This window comes from Telmatherina bonti, assembly GCF_933228915.1.
Source record: "Telmatherina bonti genome assembly, chromosome: 18".
In the NCBI taxonomy this organism is placed as follows: Eukaryota; Metazoa; Chordata; class Actinopteri; order Atheriniformes; family Telmatherinidae; genus Telmatherina; species Telmatherina bonti.
In genome coordinates this window covers 27708602-27728653 of record NC_136616.1, presented here as the reverse complement: position 1 = coordinate 27728653, position 20052 = coordinate 27708602, and the positions used below count along the sequence as shown (strand labels likewise).

Here is a 20052-nt window from a genome sequence, read left to right as displayed (position 1 = left end):
TTTCATTAAAGAAAAATCACAGTATTTTCCTTCCCATTCAGTGTGCTGTTGTAGATTTATCAAACTCAGCAGGTAGCTTTCAGAGCATCTGAGGTGTGTATGCCAAGGCTTTGTAGTGGAGAAGTAAGCAAATTATAAAGTGTTTTTCTTTTAATTATATATATTTTAACCTAATATTTTTTTTTGTTTAACTTTCTCTGATTCATCTTTAAATTTACATTTACTTTTTTCTTTTTCCCAGTGGTGCAAAGGGAGGAGGACGAGATATAAAGGAGTTACCTGGAGGGTCTCCATCTATCCACATTTCAGCTGGAGTGAGAGGAAAAAGGCACAGAGGGGGAGTCAGGCAGGAGAAGAGGAGTGCGACTTGCGTCTGCATTTGGCAGCTGTTCCAGCAGCCGGTTGCATTGTTGCGGCTGTTATTTTGTTCCAGCGTTTTCATTTTTTGATGAATCAGTTCATATTTTTAACTTTAATGTGAGATATAACTGCTGTAAAACACAAGAACGAAAACATTATTGCTTCAAGAGTTTTATTTTGTTCCACTGGTGATTTCCAAGGTTCCTTTTTTTGTTTTTTGCTCTGTTTTTTTTTTTTTCTTTTTCTTTTTTTTTTTTTTTTTTAAGTTCATCTACCTTTTTGTGCTGTGAGTAGCAGGAGCTTCCATTCTCCAAACTTTCATCGAAACCCCTTCCTTAACTAGTTAGGACCTGATAACCTGGTATTCCTCAAGCACCTGAAACTGGCAGCTATTCTCTTTGTGTCTGTGTGTTTGGGGAGCTCTGTGACCACAGCTTAAGCACCACTCAGCCTTCTAGTCACCTAAGCCTAACTAAAGCCAGCCAACTCTAGCCTGGTCCAGCCCAGTCCAGCCTGCTCCGATTATCAGGACAGGGTAAGGAGGTTTCTAATGTAATTATCACCATTTCTCATTCCTTCTTTCATATGGGTCTGCAATAATGCTGTGTGTTATGTATTTGTTTTTCTTCGTACAGATACTCAGTTCTGTGTGGACGTGAGGAATATGACTGCTGAGACTCTTAACTTCGGCCCAGAATGGTAATTGATCTGATTTCTCTACAGTATGGTTTATTTGTGCTGTTTAACACCTGGAAGTTAAATGTAAATGATGATCTTTTGCAACATGATAAGAATGTTTAATTTTCTCTTTTTAATTACATGGTGCTTTAAAGGTTGGGTAGGAGATCCTGGAACTGGGAGGTGCAAATAATTGAGTTTTGATTATTATATCACCATTAAATCTATCAGATAATTGGTCATATGTCAGGGTCGATTATGTCCAAGTTGGTTAAAATCATTGGATTTTTCTTTTTTTTCCCAATCCTGTCTATTTCACAGGTGACTAAATTTTTTATTTTTGTGTTAGAACGTTTAATCAAATGGCTGCAGTTGGTGTGTGAAGGGGATTTTAAGCAGTATAGTAAACAAATACTTTAATGACTGCATGTAATCTCACTACTCCTTGTGATGACTATATTGACTTTACCTCTTATTGAGGGCCTTCGAATGCATCACATTAGGCTCAGTACTTCGAGCATCCTGAAAAAATGCTTTGTTTAAAAATATATATTTAAGTTTGTTTATAGTGAAAATGTCCAAGCTGATTTGGTCTTTAGTGAAACACCATCCAGTCATCACTGTTTGTAAATCATCATAACTATATTTTTGAAAGAATGTTAAGAGTTTATTGTGTCTGTGCTTCATATGTTATCAAAATGTAGGCATAGCCATTGTCTGGCAGTGCGCTGTCCATCCCTCTGTCTCTCTGCTGTTTCTTCCTCAGTGGATGTTTGTATAGCGATTAAGTGTGGAGGGGGGTGTGGGGTGTGGGAGTAGTCTGTTTGGTAGCACTCCATCTCTGGGCCTGTGACTGCTGTGTGCATTCTTGATGCTCTGCCAGCCTCACAGAATATTTCCCTCTTTACACATCTGCAGCTGCTTTCCTCTCCTTTTACCCTTTTTAATACGGCTGCAGAGCAAGCTCATGTGCTCACCACATACAGCCGTCTGCCCAGCACGTTTGCAAGCCTTTTTAAGCATGCTGGCATCATAAATCTGTTCATTTATTTCGAGCATTTGAGGTTTTGTTGGCAGTAGTAAGCAAGCATGTTAGCTGTTGTGTTGAAAGCACTCATGAGTTTAAATCTGTGTTCGATTTATAACTCCAGCTTCTTTAAGAAAGGATAATAAATGCATAGATTCAGTTGTGTTAAAAATGTCAAGTCCAGCTTCTCACATTATAAAAGCTTAGTTTTACAAAAGCAAATATAAATGAATTGGATAGTCATATTTTTTAGTATCACCATCCGCTGGTATGTCTCTTTGGCTCTCTTCTACTTATTTTATCCTCTTTAATATGTTTAACTCCACTAACTTGCCTTTGATTATGCTTTCCTTTACCTTGTTATACCCCACACCCACCACTACATCTCAGAGCTGCATATGGTTTTGATGTGGGGCTGTGAATCAATGACACACTTTGTAAAGCCTTCTGAATGGAGCCATTGTTTCACAGCAGGCCTTGGGAGCCAGTTTTCTAGTAAAAGCTTTGTAAAATGAAATCTTGAGATTGGAAAGTTTCTGTATCATCTGTGTTGGACCAAGTAGATTGTGGTGGGGGTGTGTAAGAGGATGGTTTATTTGGCAGTGAACGTATACTAAATTCTTCCTTCTCTGCTGCAAGATGTGATAAGACTTCATTTTATTTTAATCCAATGAAGTTGAACTGGAATTCTCCTGAGGATCGACAATAGACTTTTTAGTACTTGCTATCAAAACTAGATTAAAGAGCAGTTTCTGCATTTTTATCAGAGAGATGTGCTGAGATCTTTTATATTTTTAATGGTCGGTGTGCTCTTCCTCACACAGGCTTCGTGCACTGTCCAGTGGGGGGAGTGTGACGTCTCCCCCTCCTTCCCCCGCCATGCCAAAGTACAAGCTGGCCGAGTATCGCTACGGCCGAGAGGAGATGTTAGCACTTTATATCAAAGACAACAAGGTTAGTGAATATCTTCCAACTTAATATGAATGTTTAGGGTTTTTTTTTCTAATGTCTTTCTTAATCTGCAGTGTTTAAATGGCTAAAAAAAAAAAATTATGATGTTCCCTCTAAACACTTATGTGGTTTCAAACGCTTGTCTCCCATTAGTTAGTGTTTTCCAGGTTGCAATTATAAGATGGGTTTGCCCTCTTAAACACTTACTGTTGTTATTTGTAGGTCCCAGAGGACATGCAGGATAAGGAGTTTGCTGCTATTCTGCAAGATGAGCCCATGCAGCCACTGGCACTGGTGCCTCTCACTGAGGAGGAGCAGGTCTGCCACAACACACATTTACAAGTGCTCTGATACCTGTAAAGGATGAGGTTTCAGAGTTATTAAGTGGCATGTCACATAACGCAGCCTCAGCTAAAAGACAGACTTTTATGTTGGTAGACAAATGTGCCTATGAGCTGAAATTCCTCACATTCTTTTCTTTTGCTTTATTCACTTACTCTGCAGAGAAACTTCTCCATGTCTGTGAACAGTGTGGCAGTGCTGAGGCTCATGGGAAAAGGGGTGGGTGGGGCTGCCCCAGCTGGAGTAGTTCGTGGACGAGGGGCCACGCGAGGCGGTCGAGGTAAGGACTAAAAAACAAACAAGTAGGAGAGACTAACAGCGATAAAGCATTGATTTAACCTGGACATGCTTATAATGAATCTGTTGAAGCATCCAAGAGCGACAAACATTCTGGCTCTTGGTGGGAACTTCAAGGGCCATTATTCAAGCAAAGTATAGAACTATTCAAGGCAGCTACTCGAGTGTTTATTTCCCCTCTTTCTTCCACCATCTTGATGCAACACACTTCCTTTTGGCCTGTTTAAGTGGTCGTCCTTTTGTCCACCTGAATAAAAACCACTGCGCTTATGAATTCACCTTGTCTACACACACATCACACACACACACAGCAAATGCCATTGTAAACACATGGCTTCTCCTTGAGGAGGGCAAAGGGAACAACTACAATGAAAAATCCTGCTTGGTTTCCACATCATGTCAAAGTTTCTTACTGCTTTTGTATATTTACATCGAATAAGAATGGCCACCTCTTTGTGCTGATGAACAGGTCGTGGTCGTGGTGAAGGTGGATTCTACCAAAGAAGTATTGAAGATGCAGAGGTGGGTTTCGGTCGCAGCGTGCGAGAGATACACCGCAGCCAGAGTTGGGATGACCGGTAAGGGAAAATCTCAACCTGTATAAACTAACAAGTGATTGCAACTCTAATGACTCTTTTGTTCAGTTGGCACTTAACACTGCGGACAGTAGCCGTCATCCTGTGGAATATCCTCCAAAACCTGCTCAGTTATTTCTGCTCTTAGAAGATGGTTTATTTAATATTTAAGGACATCTTTTATGATGTAATTTGGCAACAGTGGAGTGTGAATATCTTATTTATTAATTTTTATTAATTTTATGTGTATGTATTCCTGCAGTCAAAGTGTTAGTAAGACATGTTCCTCAAGGGTAAAACTGAACTTTTTTTTTTTTTTTTCTTTCTGTTAAATGGTGTAATTTTCTAACTATTTCCCGCCTTTCCTCAGGGGTGAGCGCCGATTTGAGAAGCCGCTGCGGCGGGAGGTGGGGCGTCCTGGCTTTGAAGAAACTGGAGGTCCCGGGGGTCCTGGGAGGAAAGAGTACACAAGGGCTGACAGCGATAACTGGCGCACCCTCCGAGAGGAGCAGGAGGAGGATGAGGGCGAGCCAGGCAGCAATTGGAGACTTGCTGGATCCCGCAGGGATGGTACGAGAAATATAAACATTTATATTAGTAATGCCTCAAACTATTTTGGTAACAGGAATTTTAGACAAATAATGCTTTATGAGTTGATTTTAATATTCTTTGCATGCAGTTAAAGGTGAAGCATGTAAGATTTTCAATATTTAAAAAAATAAATTAACTAAAAGAATAACTACAGTCATAATTAGATAGTTTTTTTTAAAAACATGTAGGTTCCAGTCTGTCCATATTTGATGCGTCATTAAATTACAAGTTTAATTAATGACAAAGACCCTTCTTAAATGTTTGCCTACCAGTAAAAAAAATGTGCTTTTTGTCATTTGTCATTAATTAAACTTGTAATTTAATAACGCATCAAATATGGACAGACTGGAACCTACATGTTCAAAAAACTTTCTAATTATGATTGTAGTTATTTTATTAGTTAATTTATTTTGAAAATATTGAAAATCTTACATACTCCACCTTTAAAGCACATTTTATCCAGGATTTTGTTTACCCACAGTTACTAGTGGTAACTAGTCGATTTTAGCTGGAGATTAGAAGAGTTTGTGTAACCAACAATAACTACGTTTTAATGTTAACTTTGCAACATAGTTGATGTAATTATGTGAAAATGGCTGAATTCAGTTGAGTGAGGATGAAGAAATGTGGTCAATAGTTACTGTTTAATACTCAAAATGAACAAATCATGTTTACTTGTTTTTTTTTTTTTCTTTTGTACACAATGATTAAAACCTTACTGTTGAATGAGTAATTCATGTATTCTGTAAGACTTTGCAGCAGTCAGGAAATATTTACATGAAGCGAGTAGTTCCCAGTTGAATGGTTATAATATCAATGTTGTGCAGCGTTCTTCCTATAAAGATAGTTCTAGTGACCTCTAGAGGCAAGATGGAGGTTTAGCTGACACCATGAGCTTTGTACTCACATTTCCCTCATGCATGACACAGAAGCTGGTTCGTAACAGAACCGCAACTTCTGGAGCTCAGAGGACCAAACTACTTCATTGAAATGCCATCTTTCTGATTTAAAACCTTGCTTAGGGGTCTGACGTTTGTCTGTATGCTTGTTAGATGGTGGTCCTCGCTCAGCTGGCTGGCGAGACCACAGTGGTCCAGGTGAAGGTCGTCGTCGGAAGTTTGATTTTGACTTTCGGGACTCTGACGGTCACGGTGCTGGCCGCCGTCGTGCAGGGAGTGAGGGACTAGAGGACGACAGGGACGGCCTGCCTGAGTGGTGTACAGATGAAGAGGACGGAGAGATGGGCACGTTTGATTCTTCTGGAGCTTTCATGCCCCTGAAGGTATTTGAAATCACCTTTTTTTTTTTTCCTTTTCTTTTTCTTACAAACGTGTGCCTGCTCTGTGAAATCTTAATGCTTTTTCAGTGCTTTTTATCCAACCCACATGTGGTGCATTTGTAGAATGGAAGTGAAAAAGCTGCGGGAGACATTTCCTATTGAACTCAGTGCATTCTGTTTGCGACTAGTTATTTTCCCTCCTCATGATTATTTTACAGACAAATTTGTGTCTTAATCAATATCTGAAGAAATGTTTTTTCCTGGTTTTTATCTACTAGAAGGGTGGCAAGGAGACAATCCTAGAAGAGGAGTTGGAGTTTAAGGGCGTTGAGGAGGAGGAAGATGAGGAGGAAAGCCACCCTGACACAGAAAGGAACAGCGCTGAAGGAGATAAAGACAAGGGTGAGAGGAAAAATCTTCATTCTTTTTTCTTTATTGTTTAGAAATGTGTAGAAAGGCTGTCCTTAACCAAGACAGTACAAAGAAAAAGGAATAACCAACAATTATTCCATGTTGTTTCTGTTCTTATAGAGGGTAAAGATGCCATGTCCTGTATCGGAGATGTCAAGATAAAGCCAGCATCACCCTCAGCCTCCCCTCCAGCTCACTGTTCCCCTCCATCTCTAGAGTCCCAACCTGCGAATGTTGGCCAAGTGGTGGAAAACACTCAGCTGAGTAACAGCCACTCGGTCAAGGTCAACAGCATCCCTGTCGATGGTATGTTGTCCACCAAATATTCTGCTTTGTACATTGTTGACTGTAAACTAGGAAAAATGCCTCAATGCAAACAGAGATCTAGTCTGCAGCTGTGTTGTTTGCTTTCACTGAGCTGTTTTTGTCTCATAATTTCATAATTCTTGTATTTATGCAGAACCTTCTTACATGATACCTGTAAAGTGCTACTATTACGTTTTGAGTTTAGCTACTCGTCACAAAAAGTTGGTCTTCTACTGTCCAAGCCTGAGTTTATATTTATGAAATGCAGCTAATCGAGCCAACGCTTCAGATTTCTTGTCCCAGGTCTTTGACCTGTGATTGGCTCTTGTAGTCATACGGCTGTGTGAAGGTGTGCATGTGTGTGTGTCAAAGCGAGAGAGGAAGGAAAATTTGGCAAGGATAATATTTTGGGTTGATATATTATCTGTTTATCCCCCAGTCATTTAATATGTTGTTTACTGAAGCTGCTGTACTTGTTGTATGGCTACAGATGGAGACAGAGCCAGTAGGTGGCTCTGCCGTTCACGTCCATGGCCAGCACATAAAAACAGAAACACTAAATATAGAAGCCATTGTTTTACTCATGCTTCTTGTTTTTGTTGTTTCTGTGTCAGACTTGGCTCCCATCGGGGGCTCCAAGACCCAGCTGAGCCCTAATGCCGCCACCTCCTCCGGCTTACCTCCCCCACCCCCTTCCTCTGCTGCTCCTCTACTGCCTCCTTCTGGAGGTGATGCAGAGGATGATGAAGGCATGAAACATCTGCAACAGGTATGAACAGCAGTAATGGTCAAGGAGTGTGTTTCTAAAGGTCAGATGAAGGCTGTAACTGCTAACTGAGTTACAGATTAAATCTACAGATTCAGATGATAATTCAGAAGCGCAGCTGAGGGAGATCAGACTCTTTTATTAATAATTATATAGACCAGTGTTTTTCAACCACTGTGCCGTGAGAGATTATCAGGTGTGCCCTGAGGAATTACCCACTTTTCACCTAATTGGTCTAAAAAGCAGCTCTGTGTTTATCCAAACAGGTCCCAGTGAAAGATAATAAAGTTCCTTCTTCTTGTGTTAATCTGATTTCTATTCAAGAGGCTTTGATGAGATGGACTTTATATGAATAATATGGACTTTAAAAAAAAAAAAAAGAAAGAAAAATGGGTTTGCGGTGTGCCTTGTGATTTTTCTGTGAAAAAAGTGTGATTTGGCTCAAAAAAGGTTGAAAAACACTGATCATAGACTATTATTTTCCATATGTGTTGGGTGTTTTTGCACAGCTAAAATAGAAACTGTACGACTTTCTACTTGAGCCAAGCTTCATCCCATGATCTTTAGCTCAGTTGCAGTATCGACTCAATGAAAGTGGTGCATAGCAACAAGAGCTCTGAGTATGTATGTCTGCTAGATTGATGGTGTTAAATAAGTAATGAATCTATGTTTGCGTGTATTTATGAAGGAGGCAGAGAAGATGGTGGCATCCCTTCAGGACACCTCTTTGGAGGAGGAATGTTTCACCCAAGCTCTGCAGCAGCAGGAGAGCAGGAACACGGCAGCTGCTCTGCCGTTAAGTCATGAGGCTGCCATGAAGTGGTTCTACAAAGACCCCCAGGGAGAAATCCAGGGTAAAATATAGGAGTTACTTAGTCATATAGACATTATATGTCATAGCATTTAGAAAGATTTCATGAATATGTGATTGCAAAAAAGTTAGGCGCAGAAGAAAAATAGAAGGCTCAGTTGTAAACCTGTCCCTGTCCCGGTCCACAACCAGGTCCGTTCACCACCGTTGAGATGTGCGAGTGGTTCCAGGCTGGATACTTCACCATGAGCTTGCTGGTAAAGCGGGGCTGTGACGAGGGTTTTCAGCCCCTGGGTGACGTCATCAAGATGTGGGGCCGCGTGCCCTTTGCCCCGGGGCCCTCTCCTCCGCCCCTCCTGGTGAGACAGCTCCCACCAACGCAGCGCCCGCAGCCCAACCGGGGGCCCGCCGGGACTGTGAGTCAGAGTTCAGCCAATCTAGAAGATGGGGAGGGGAAGATGCAGATTAGAGGGAACACTAATAACAAGCTATGGAAATAGAAGATTTAAATTTGAGTCTGTGAACGACACCAGGGGCTTTTTGTGTTATTAAGTAGAACTAAACATATGCTGCACCTTACAGAACATTCAGGTCAGGGTCATGTGATTGCTAATTAATGTACCATAGTTGATCAGTAAAGGGTCCCCTGTTGGACAGTCATGTCAATAAATGCAAAAGAAAACTAATTACAAGCAAAACTATAGTAGAGTAGGCTGTTATGAATTTGAAACTGCTTTGTATTAACTGCTGATCTCTTATTAACTTAGGGAAACCTGGACCAGGAACGCCTGAAAAAGCAACAGGAGCTTGCAGCCGCAGCTCTTTATCAACAGCTCCAACAGCAGCAGCTATTCCAGCTCATTAACAGGTGGGCCGAATGGAAGAAGATATAAGTTTGTCCTCACAATCACACATTCAAATATAAATTATTCATGGTATCACCACTTTAGAGGAATGGACATTGTTATCTTGACATAACTCGTTGCATTTTGCTGTGTAGGTGCAGTGAGCAGGGTGTGATGCCTTCGATGAACAGGTCGATGTCAGTGCCAGATACAGGGTCCATGTGGGACATGCATACCTCAGCTTCACAGTCGTCAGGTGCAGTCAGATTGCTGCTGTTTTTTTTCCTGTTTACAAGACATCCAGTTAAAACAAATGAACATGGATTGTAGCGGCTGCTGGTAAAATGACCCTCAATCATTTCCATTTAGGCGGTGAAGCCAGTCTTTGGGACATAACAATGAATCCTTCAACTCAGGGTCCAACTCTCGAACAGCTTCAGAAGGTGAGTTCACTTGTTAGTCATAAGGTTTATCTTTTATTAAATACCTGTTTAATTGCTGACATTTTTTCATTTGTAATGAGTCCACATAGTTTCCTGTCACTTACTTCACAAATCTGGAGATTAGTTGCACTGCACTAACCCTGCTCTGACTAGATTAGACTAAACCCTCAGACTAATCAATGCATAAGATAGGAACAGGTAAAACCATAGACGGTATATGAAAGATGGACGGAGCCTCTGGCGGCTGTAGCTCAGGAGGAAGAGCAGTCGTCCTTCAACTGGAAAGTTGGGAGGTCAATTCCAGGCTTCCCCTGACTAAAATGCCGAAGTGTCCTGGGGTAAGACACTGAACCCCAAGCTGCCCTCCGATGTGCCTATCGGAGTATGAGTGTGCATGTGAATGGGTGAATGTGACAAGTGTTGTAAAGTACTTTGAGTGGTCTGCATGACTAGAAAAGCGCTATGTAAGTACAAGTCCATTTACCATAAAACTGCAGTTCCCCCCTTCATCCACTAGGGGCTGGCTGAAAAAAGGAGTGAATCACCATAGACTCCCATGTTAAAAAGACCAACTTCACAGGAGAAATAAACATATTTACAGCCTGGTTCAAAAATCCATTTTCAGTTAATAGGTCAGGTTTACCTTCATGACAACTGTGAGGGGAGTGAATTTTTTTTTCTAACTCGCCCGTTTAAAAGTAATTTAATCTTGAAATTCTGCATATTTAGGGGCGTGTCCTTTTGATTGACAGGTACCGATCTCCCTTTCAAGTAAGAAGAACGTAGAACTGCGGTTTTTAGCCGGTTAACAACATGAATTAGCTTTAGCCCGCTTACCTCCATTAGCTGGTTAGCTCCTGTTATATCCGGGTTAGCTTTTAGCGACAGAAAGCTCGGAGTTCTCTTGATGTCAATCATCCACCATGACGCTCACAGCTCCCCTCTCAGCTCCACCTCTTTGCCCATATTTGTATTTTCCGGACGAGACGATACGCATGCCCCTGCCAAGATGGCGACGGTAGGAACCCCCCACCGAGCTTCAATTCAGCTCTTCAGAAACCTATGGGTGACGTCGCGGAGGCTACGTCCATCTTTATATACAGTCTATGGGTAAAACCTGTCCTCTCACCCAGTTAACTCGATGTCTTCTCTTAGCTTCAGCAGGAGAGGCGAGACGCTGAACTCAGGGCGAAACGTGAGGAGGAGGAGCAACGTAAGCGAAGGGAGGAGAAGAGGAGGCAACAAGAGGAGCAGAAAAGAAGGGAAGAGGAGGAACTCTTCAGACGCAAGCAGGTACTTACAGTAGAAGTCAACAAAATAAGGAATGTTGGTTACAGTTAATAAAAATATGTCATGGCCATATGGAGCTACGTATTTTACAAAATGCGGCTTTTCCCACAGTGTCGTCAGCAGCAGGAACTCATCATGAAGTTGCTGCAGCAGACCCCCCAGCAGCAGGGGCCTGGGGCAGGCGGCTCAAGTTGGAGCAGCGCCTCCTCCTCTGGGCTTACAAAGGCAGGAAAGCCCCCGGCTCTGGCTTTGCTTGAAATGCAGCAGGAGGCAGAGAGGCTCCTGAAGCAGCAGCAGCAGCAGCAGAGAGCCCAGCAGCAGAGAGACCGAGTGAGTCGTACTGGGATTGTCCTTTTTATGTTTTTGGAAAATGCATATATAAATAATGTATAAAGGTTGTCAATGATATGTTAAACGTGCTTCGTATCGCCCCCTCCAGCACCCTGGTATGTCCATGGGGAGCTCCTCCATGGGAGGGCAGTGGGTGGAGGGTGTTGGCATGTGGGGTAGTGGTATGGAGGGTAAGGGGGGCAGTGGAGGCTCTTCAGGCAGCATGGGCATGTGGGATGAGGCTGTGAAGAACCAGAGCAGCCTGCGTGGGAACAGCAACAACAACATGAGCTTAAAGAACAGCCGCAGCAGCCCCTCCCTCACGTACGTAACATCAGCTTATATCACTGATATAAAGTCATGGATTTGACTTAAAAAGAAAACTCTTATGATTGTTTTTGGCATATAAGACATATTTAACTGTCTTTCGATCATTAATAGCTGAATATGTTTTCTGTCTCCTTCAGTGATCAGTACATGATGCGTCGTAAGAGGACAGATGAGGAGGAGAAGCTGCTGAAGCTGCTACAGGGCATGAAGCCTCAAGATGGCTTCACCACCTGGTGTGAACAGATGCTGCACGCTCTCAACACCTCTGCCAATAACTCCTCCTCCTCTCTGGATGGTAAGCGTTCACTTTGCACGTATTTAGCCATGTCGTGAGTGTGTTGAGTTTCCCCTCAAACTGAGCTGATTGCCCTGAGGATTATGAACTGATGGATTCCCCATTCACATGTTTGACCATTAATTCGACTTAACAAGATGTTGCAGCATCAATAATACAGTGGATGCTCGAGAATGTTTCTTGTACAACGCCTTTACATCTCACAAGACCTTTTTTTTCCCAGCAACTATCATGAATACTGGAATTCCTCATATGATGTTCACCACAACCATTTTAAAAGTAAAAGTCTTTTCTTTGCTAAGTAAAAAAAACAACTGATGGACCACTGTCTCTTTAAGGACAGCATATTACCCTTTGTTTCTGAGAGGTCACCAAAAAATAGTATGTTTGGTTGTGAGGACAAGTTGACCTTTTTAAGCTTCTCTGAAGTCAGAGTTATTTTGAATCAGTGTGTGTAGTTTTGTAACTCAGTTGAGAAATTGTTTGGATTTGTTCGGCACACTTCAAACATCTTTTATGAGTATTGCCCAGAACAACTATGTTGAGAGGCTGGGTCTAAGAGTTGGGGTAGGAGACGAAGCTGTTGCAAAAGTCTGTGTTGTTTCTTTTAGGTATATGAAAAGATTTTACCACAAACACCAAGTGAAAAGGAAGCTAAAGTGGCTTGGTTTTAATGCATTTGCTCATGTGGCAATCCATTTATTTTTCCAACCTCTCAGAAACAGTTAGTCACACAAGCAGCCGTAATTTGCACTTCACATATTGAAAAGTCATTAATAGCTTGGCCTTGGGTAAGCGGAGAGTGTGTAAGCATCATTACCTTTCTAGATCTTGAAAGCAGATGTTCTCTTCCTCAGTTGACATTTTATCACGCTTTCCACATCTGCACCTATTAACACAAGAGCATATAGAAAAATAAATATACCTGGAGGAGGCGAAAGATGGGATCATCTGTAATTTTGCACAATTGCAGGTAATGAGCATATTTAACTAACAGAGATGCCCTGCTGTGATCTTTGTTGCCCCGTTTCAGTTTCATGTTCTGCTTCTCTGTCTGGCTCTAATATCTCTGACTGGATTTTGAGGTGTTAAACCCAAACATAGGATTTTTTTTACAGATTCATTTCCTTTTAGCAGAAACTTTGTGTCTTCCTGACTGCAAATTTGCTCAAGCAGACATTTCCTCCCAAATTCTGTTTTTCTCAAAGCCGCCTTCTCTTGATCTGAAACAAACTAGTTTTGAGTTATTATTATTATTGCAGAGTTAATTGAACCCCAGCATGAAGAGTTCAATGAGTAGAAATGATCACACCGAGTCCACATTAAACATGTCATTGTCAGACTTATGTGCAACATGGACATGATGCGCGAACAACTGCTTACTCTGTCTTCCATAGTTGCAACTATCGTGGCATACCTAAAGGAGGTGGAGTCTCCCTATGCAGTGCTGGATTTCATCCGGTCCTACCTTGGAGACACAGTGGAAGCCAAAGAGTTCGCCAAACAGTTTCTGGAGCGACGTGCCAAACAGAAAGCCAACCAACAGAGGCAGCAGCAACAGGTAGGCCTGAGCTCATAGGATGCTTTTATTTCTGTAACATAGCTCGGTACAGCTTGTTATTTAAGAAAAGGCAAACGACTTCGTTCTGATTGACATTCTGATACAGACTTTACTTTGTGTTTGTAGAACTGAGATTGGTAAACTTTTAACCAAATTACACTAAAAATGTCTTGACTTTACACTTATTCTCTACAGGACACAAATATAATGTTCACTTTGCAACTTGACTGGTACTTGATGTGATGCATTTAAGTAACTTATAAAATAATGACTATTTAGTAGACTTGAGAGATAAATCCAGATCATGAAACCTGGCTCTGCTCTAATAGTCATTTGGGTTAGTTATGATTGTCTGTGTTATTGGAAAAGTAATGTCCAATATACTAACCCAAATGACTGGATTTTATTGTAATGTCTTTTTTATTGTAATGTCTTACAATAGACCATAATCTGTGAAGAAATGCTGTTTAAACACAAAGAAAATCTGTTTTTCTCCCTTATTTACTTGTTCCCCAGTTATCAAAGGAAGTGGGTGGATTGAACATGAACTTCCCTCTGCAGGTAAATCCCACTCATGCAAAAACATTTCAGACATCACCTCACAGAATTTACCTCATTTATTTGGAGACCTTTTGTAACAAGAGTTGTATTCAGAGATAAAAGCTAAAAAATAAGGACAGACTTTGTTAAACTGTGGCTTCTCCTGGATTATACTTCATGATAAAATTAAAATGAAGTCACTGGAGCCACTTCCACATGACGATTAATTTTTCTGTTATCTCCATTTAACGTGTTTATTTTTTTTCTTCTTCTAAGGACTCAATGCGAGGTATGAATCCAAGCACCCTGCAGTCCATGTTCCAGGCCAACCACATGGGGAAAGCTGGTCTCTATGACAACCAGGGGGGGAAAATGAAGAAGAAACAGCCCATGATGCTGCACTCTGACCCCAGCATCTTAGGTAAGTGACTTGTCTTATTTGTCTTTTCTTTCAGTCTAATTTATCTGCAAATGGTCCATCTATGCATTACTAGTTTTGAGTCAATTTGAATCAGCGTGATTACATTGGATTATACAAAACACAACCTGTCACATAAACATAGTTTTTAAGTGTCTGCAGCCTCTGCAAGTGGGCTGTTGGAGAGGAAGTGTTTATGCTTTACATTTATCTATGCATGCCTCTTGTTATCTCATTTTGATCTACTTATGTTACCCACATAGTGTAGCTTGTTCTGATTGGTAACTTTTCAGTCAAGCTTTAACCGGTGAACATTTGGCGTGTGAAGGTTTGTATGGACTGAAGTATTATGTTGGAAGCATTTGCTTGGTTTTGAGTTTATAAAGGAATTTATAAAGAACTTATAAACTCTCAAGACTCAAGAGCCAGTTTTCCCAACTCTCTCTCATCCTATCCCCTTCTGCTCTCACATTACTTTCCATCGTTTCTCTCCTTTCTGCCCACTCCCTCCTCTTCCTCCTCCTCCTCCTCCTCCTCCCTGCAGGGTACTCATTCCACAACACGGGCGAGTGTCTGAGCCTGAATGAGATGGAGATGGTGGAGGATTACTGATGTGACGCAGCGCAGCAGCAATAGCTACCTGAGGCCTTTCTTTTAATCAGACAAACCTGATGACGAATGTGCACTGCTGGGGGAACCGGGGGCGGGTCGGAAAGGGAGCGAGCGTAAGGGGAGATGCAAGGTGGAGGCGTTTAGATGTGCGTCTCTTTCCCTGATAAGCTCCAGATAGAGGGCAAAAAAGGGCTCCCTTTTGCACCAGTTGATCACTAGAGCAGGGGAGAGGGGGGTGAGCTGGGGCGAGGTTGAGATGGGTATCCTCTGGCACTCAAAAGATTAAGCACCTTATACTGAACTAATGCACTTTATTGAGATGGGATTTGAATAGATGTGGATTTTTTTTTCTTGTTTTTTTTTCTTTTCTTGGTGTGGTTTTGGAATCAGTGGGCATATGGTGTGTGTCATAACACATTATCTGTGTGCCTCAGAACTGGAAAAGGGGGGGGGGGGGGGGGGGGGGGGGGGGGTTTAATAGTCAGGCTGTTTAGGTTTTCAAAGTCAGGGGGACCGTTTAGTTGAAACCTTATCAGAGAGCAAATCCTTTCTCAAAAGACAAACACTGTTGATATTTCTCTTGTTGAGCATTTTTTTTACATTTATATAAAAAGTAAAGCTATTGAAAAAATGGATTATAAAAAAAAAACTTGAAGATTTGCACTTGCCTAAAAAAAGAAATGACAAAAAATGACAAAAAAAAATCAAACAAATGGGGTTAGTGATAGAAGTGAATATTTTTGTGAATGTGTAAGAGTGTGTGTGTCTGAGGATGTGTGTTGGGTTGTGTCAGTAATATACAGTCTGCACAATGTTTATTTTTTGTTTTTCTTCATTGTTTCGCTTAAAATATAAACATAAGAGGCCATTTGTATTTTTTTTTCTTTTTTTTTTTCTCCTTTTTGTTTCAGATGGTGGTTTCGTATTCATGGTTTCAGTGTTTGTCTGTGTCCCTTTCCAAACAGGGATCTGATCTGTTTTGAGTGTGACTGAATGAGAGAGAGAGGGCAATTGCACAAAAATCCTTTCTCTCACCAGCTCTTCATCCCCATTTAGAGATAAAAAAAAAACAGTATAAATGCATTTATGTGTAAATGTTAGCTTTGTTCTCATCACATGATGGCCACCACTAGTTTATTTCCCTCAGTTTCTGTGGTGTCTGTAAACCTGTAATAACCGGCAGACGCAATGAATCATGAGGGACGTTGGTGTGTGCGCCTAAGATTTTGTGTGCTTGTGTTTTACATGACATGTTCATTTACTGTTAATAGAAATGAGTTCAGACTACAGGTACTCATTTTGAATACATGTGCTTTTTTTTGTATGTGTATGAATGCACATTTGTGCCTAAGAACTTTGATAGGGTGCATGGCCATTGAGACATTAACTCTTTTTGAGAGCGAGTGTGATGTGTGTCGGTGCTCAGCACATTGTATGTAAGTTTATATTGTTTAAAAAGAAATTTGTAGTTCAGTCTAGAAGTGATCCATCGGAAGGTTAGTCCAGTCTTTTCCTGGGGTGTGATCACGTTGCCTTTTGTCAGCTCTCGAACTTGTGAATGAAAGGTGTCGAGTTTCTGACGCTGGAAAAAAAAAATAAGAAAAACAAACAAAAAAAAAAACAAAACAAAACATACAGCATCTTAATGTGCAAGTGCACAGAATGGTGCATGAAATGTTAGCATATTGTGTTACTTATTCGTTGTTGCAATTTGATAATGACGAGTTTTCTTTTTTAAATGAAAAATATATATGGAATATATACATTATATACAAAGTTTAAAAAGTATTTGGACTAAGATAATGAGCACTTGGGGCTGCTATTTTTGTTGTGTGTTTTTAATTTTTTTTTTCTTTCCTTAATTTGTTTTCATTTTTGTCATTATTGCCATGTGAAGTGTGTATTATTTCTTTCTTAAGAAAATATTGAATGTATTCCAAAAAATGACAAGAAACTCGTGCTGATACCAGATTTTTTTTTTTTCCTCAGAAGATTTCAAAAATGGAAATGAAAAAAAAAAAACAAACAAAAAAAAACTTTTTTTCAAAGAGGTTTTTCATTACAGTGGAGAAGGAAAAAAAATACTCTGGATGGATACAGTTGAACACACTGCCTCTACAATCCTGGTCGTAGTGACTCAGAATTAAAAGAAAGGACTCTTTCTATTCCATACTGGAGCTTTGGTTGTTTACAAGCCACATGGATAACTTGTGGGTGCAGTTTTTGTTTTTGTTTTTTCATTTTCTTTTTTTATTTTTATTTGTTCCCACAGAAGATGGGTGGGGTTTGCAAGTGCGCTTCTGCCATATGGACACTGAATGGTGTTAGGGTTTCATTTACTTTTTTTTTTTTTTCCCCCCTCTGAGGACAAGTGGCAGGCATCACAAGAACATGGACAAGCTCTTTGAACTTGGCCTCTTTTTTTTTTTTTTTTTTTTTTTTTGGGTCATCTTGTCCTTAGACACGATGATCAGCAGAGGCAGAAAAATCAAGGATGGGCTTTGGTTTTGCAGAGAACGGAGTGCCGGGCCACGTAACCCGAGAGGGGAACTGAGAGGGCAATAGGAGTACACCTGGTTTGTGCACTCGTCTTCACCTCAAACCCTCAGAAGCACTCACACCTTGCCCTCACCAACTCACCTATGCACTTTTGTTCATTCAAGCTGTGAGGTACAATTTTGGGGATGGGAGCACAATTACAACGGGAGGATCGCTACGACTTTGACGGTCACTGAAAAGAAATTTCCAAACGGAAAAAAAAAAGAGACTCGAGAAGCCCGTCTTCTCTCACCTCCTGTAAATAACCATATTTTTGTATTTCAGAATAGAAAGAAAATTTGCAAATGGATGAAGGAAAATTCATAAGACCTTGATATGGAGTGAATGTTCTTCATGAAAACCAATTTTTTTTCAATCTAGTTTTAGATGGACTCGCTGTGAGTTTCCCTTAGTTTGTCAGAAACCTTGAAATAATTGGGGATGGAAGGGAAACCCCACATTGGACTTAGGTGTCGGACGTGCCACAGAGGCTCCAAGACTGACTGGTTACTTATCATAATGGATGTTGCAGTGGCCACAAAAGAGCCCACCAAGAGTGTTTAACATGTACAGAAAAGGGGCAGAGCCTGGTTTGAAGAGCTGTTGGCAAGGATGCTTCCACATCGTTTCCCAGCCTGACGACTGCCGTGAGCGCTAAAGAAGCTGCAAAGAGGAGAAGTGTATGGTAAGATATTATTACCTCTAATTTTGTATTTGTTTGTCATTCCTGTGTTGAATTTAGAAGTCTTGGATTTTTTTGACCAATGTGGTGATGGTGTCTTCTGCTGTTGTGTCCTCTCATAGGAGTCTGGCTGTGCTTTATGTGCTGCCCTCTGCGAGGAGGATTTTATCTACAGCCAGCCCATGAATCGGGGAAACTAAACCTGCCCTTTTGAACTTAAACCCGAAGACACTTGTCTTGACGTGGAACTGGGCAGGGCTATTGGCATTTTTCAGATGGACAGATAACAGATGATCACCCATTGATTCCATCTGTGTCAGGAAGAGTTGGCGCAGGATTTGATCAGAACCTTTCTCAACAAGGAAGAGGAAAAAAGGCGCGTGCCTGTTCAGGCGTCATGACCCACCTCAGCCTGAAACTCTTGGGTGGTTGTGAAGAGGTCTTCTCACCAGCCGGCGGAAAACGTTGCTTTCCTTCTCAGACCTCAAACACATTTTTGATGGAGCTACGATCGACGTGGCTGTGTTCCATCTCGGCCGCCACGATCGCCTGCAGCTGTGGAGATGGATGAACTGATAGTTGTACAAAATTTTAAAAAAGAGAAAACAAAACAAAACTTTTAAACGTGATTTAAAAAAAAAAACAAAAAAAAAAACCACACAAAACATTTCGCAGAAATTCTAGTTTCCAAAGGAGCGGCAGACACACTACATGCACGCTTACGGCAAAAGTTACATCGGCTCTCCTCTGGAACCACGTCTGCATAAATAACAGGGATACATTGTCAAACACACACACACACACACACACACACACACACACGTCAATGCTCATCAATATACATGCAGAGCTTTGTAAATAATGTAAAAGCTTGTGTTTTGATTTTTGTCTCATATTGGGTTTTTTGCTTTACAACTGTTCAACATGCCTTAAATTGTATAGTTCAGTCTTGAATGGCTAACTGAAAATGTTCTCCAAGTGATAAGTTTAAGTTGGAAACCACCTTGTTGACTACGCAAGTATAAGAACGCTTCATTTGTCATGTATAGACCTGCTACTCAAACAATCACCTTTAAAGTTACAAGTTAACTACAGAACAGCAGCAAGTGTTTTTTGATCTAATTTTACTGGTGGTTGGCATTTGTTTTTTTTTTTTTTTGTTTTTTTTTTGTTTTTGTTTTTTTTTCCTTCATTAAAATGGAGAGTGAATTTGTTCAGGTTTCCTGTTTAGATTATTGCTGAAGGTGCAGACTCAAACGGCTGAAGTCTGTACTGTCTGGAGCTGAGCTGAACGGGTCACATGAAACTGAGCAAGGCCCTTTTGAGTTAGGGAAATTGGTCATCCTCAAATTTGAGATACAAGTTGACAATATTTTTTTTTCTTTTACTTTCACATTTACACACTCCAGGAGAATTGTAAATTTTGAAAAATACACTAAAGGTACTTTTATTCACAGTTTTGAGACCACTCAGGCTTGTATTGTAGAGTGACTTCAGTAGCACACTTGTGTGATTTGTCATGTTCGCGGATTTTGACACTAAACCTTTAAAGTTGGTTACACCTTGACCTTGAGCGCCTCTGTTGGAGCTGCTAACTGTTGTTGATGGCACTGGATGGATAAGTTGTTGATCTGTCAGCTTTGTGTCTGAATCTGAAAAGAAATCTTGGACAGTGGTTTGCGCTGTGCATTTAAATTTAAATCTATTTGAAATATTCATGTTTTTTAGTCCACCATTTGTTTTGTTTTCTGGCCTTGACAAATTCAGAATGTGC

The 20052-nt window shown here is 40.8% G+C and overlaps 1 protein-coding gene across 1 annotated transcript; it reads left to right on the top strand.

The window, feature by feature from the left end:
• Positions 1-630: 630 nt before the first annotated feature.
• Positions 631-15058, top strand: gigyf1a (GRB10 interacting GYF protein 1a; the record flags this gene model as incomplete). Its single annotated transcript, XM_079257685.1, has 24 exons — positions 631-895; positions 996-1059; positions 2890-3019; positions 3239-3334; positions 3521-3638; positions 4125-4233; positions 4601-4800; positions 5874-6103; positions 6379-6502; positions 6632-6817; positions 7432-7586; positions 8272-8437; positions 8587-8810; positions 9162-9262; positions 9395-9495; positions 9609-9682; positions 10838-10975; positions 11084-11302; positions 11412-11626; positions 11770-11927; positions 13325-13488; positions 14005-14049; positions 14305-14449; positions 14991-15058. Exons 2-24 carry the CDS (start codon positions 1025-1027, stop codon positions 15056-15058), a joined length of 3201 nt encoding a protein of 1066 aa, XP_079113811.1. The 5' UTR covers positions 631-895; positions 996-1024.
• Positions 15059-20052: the final 4994 nt, after the last annotated feature.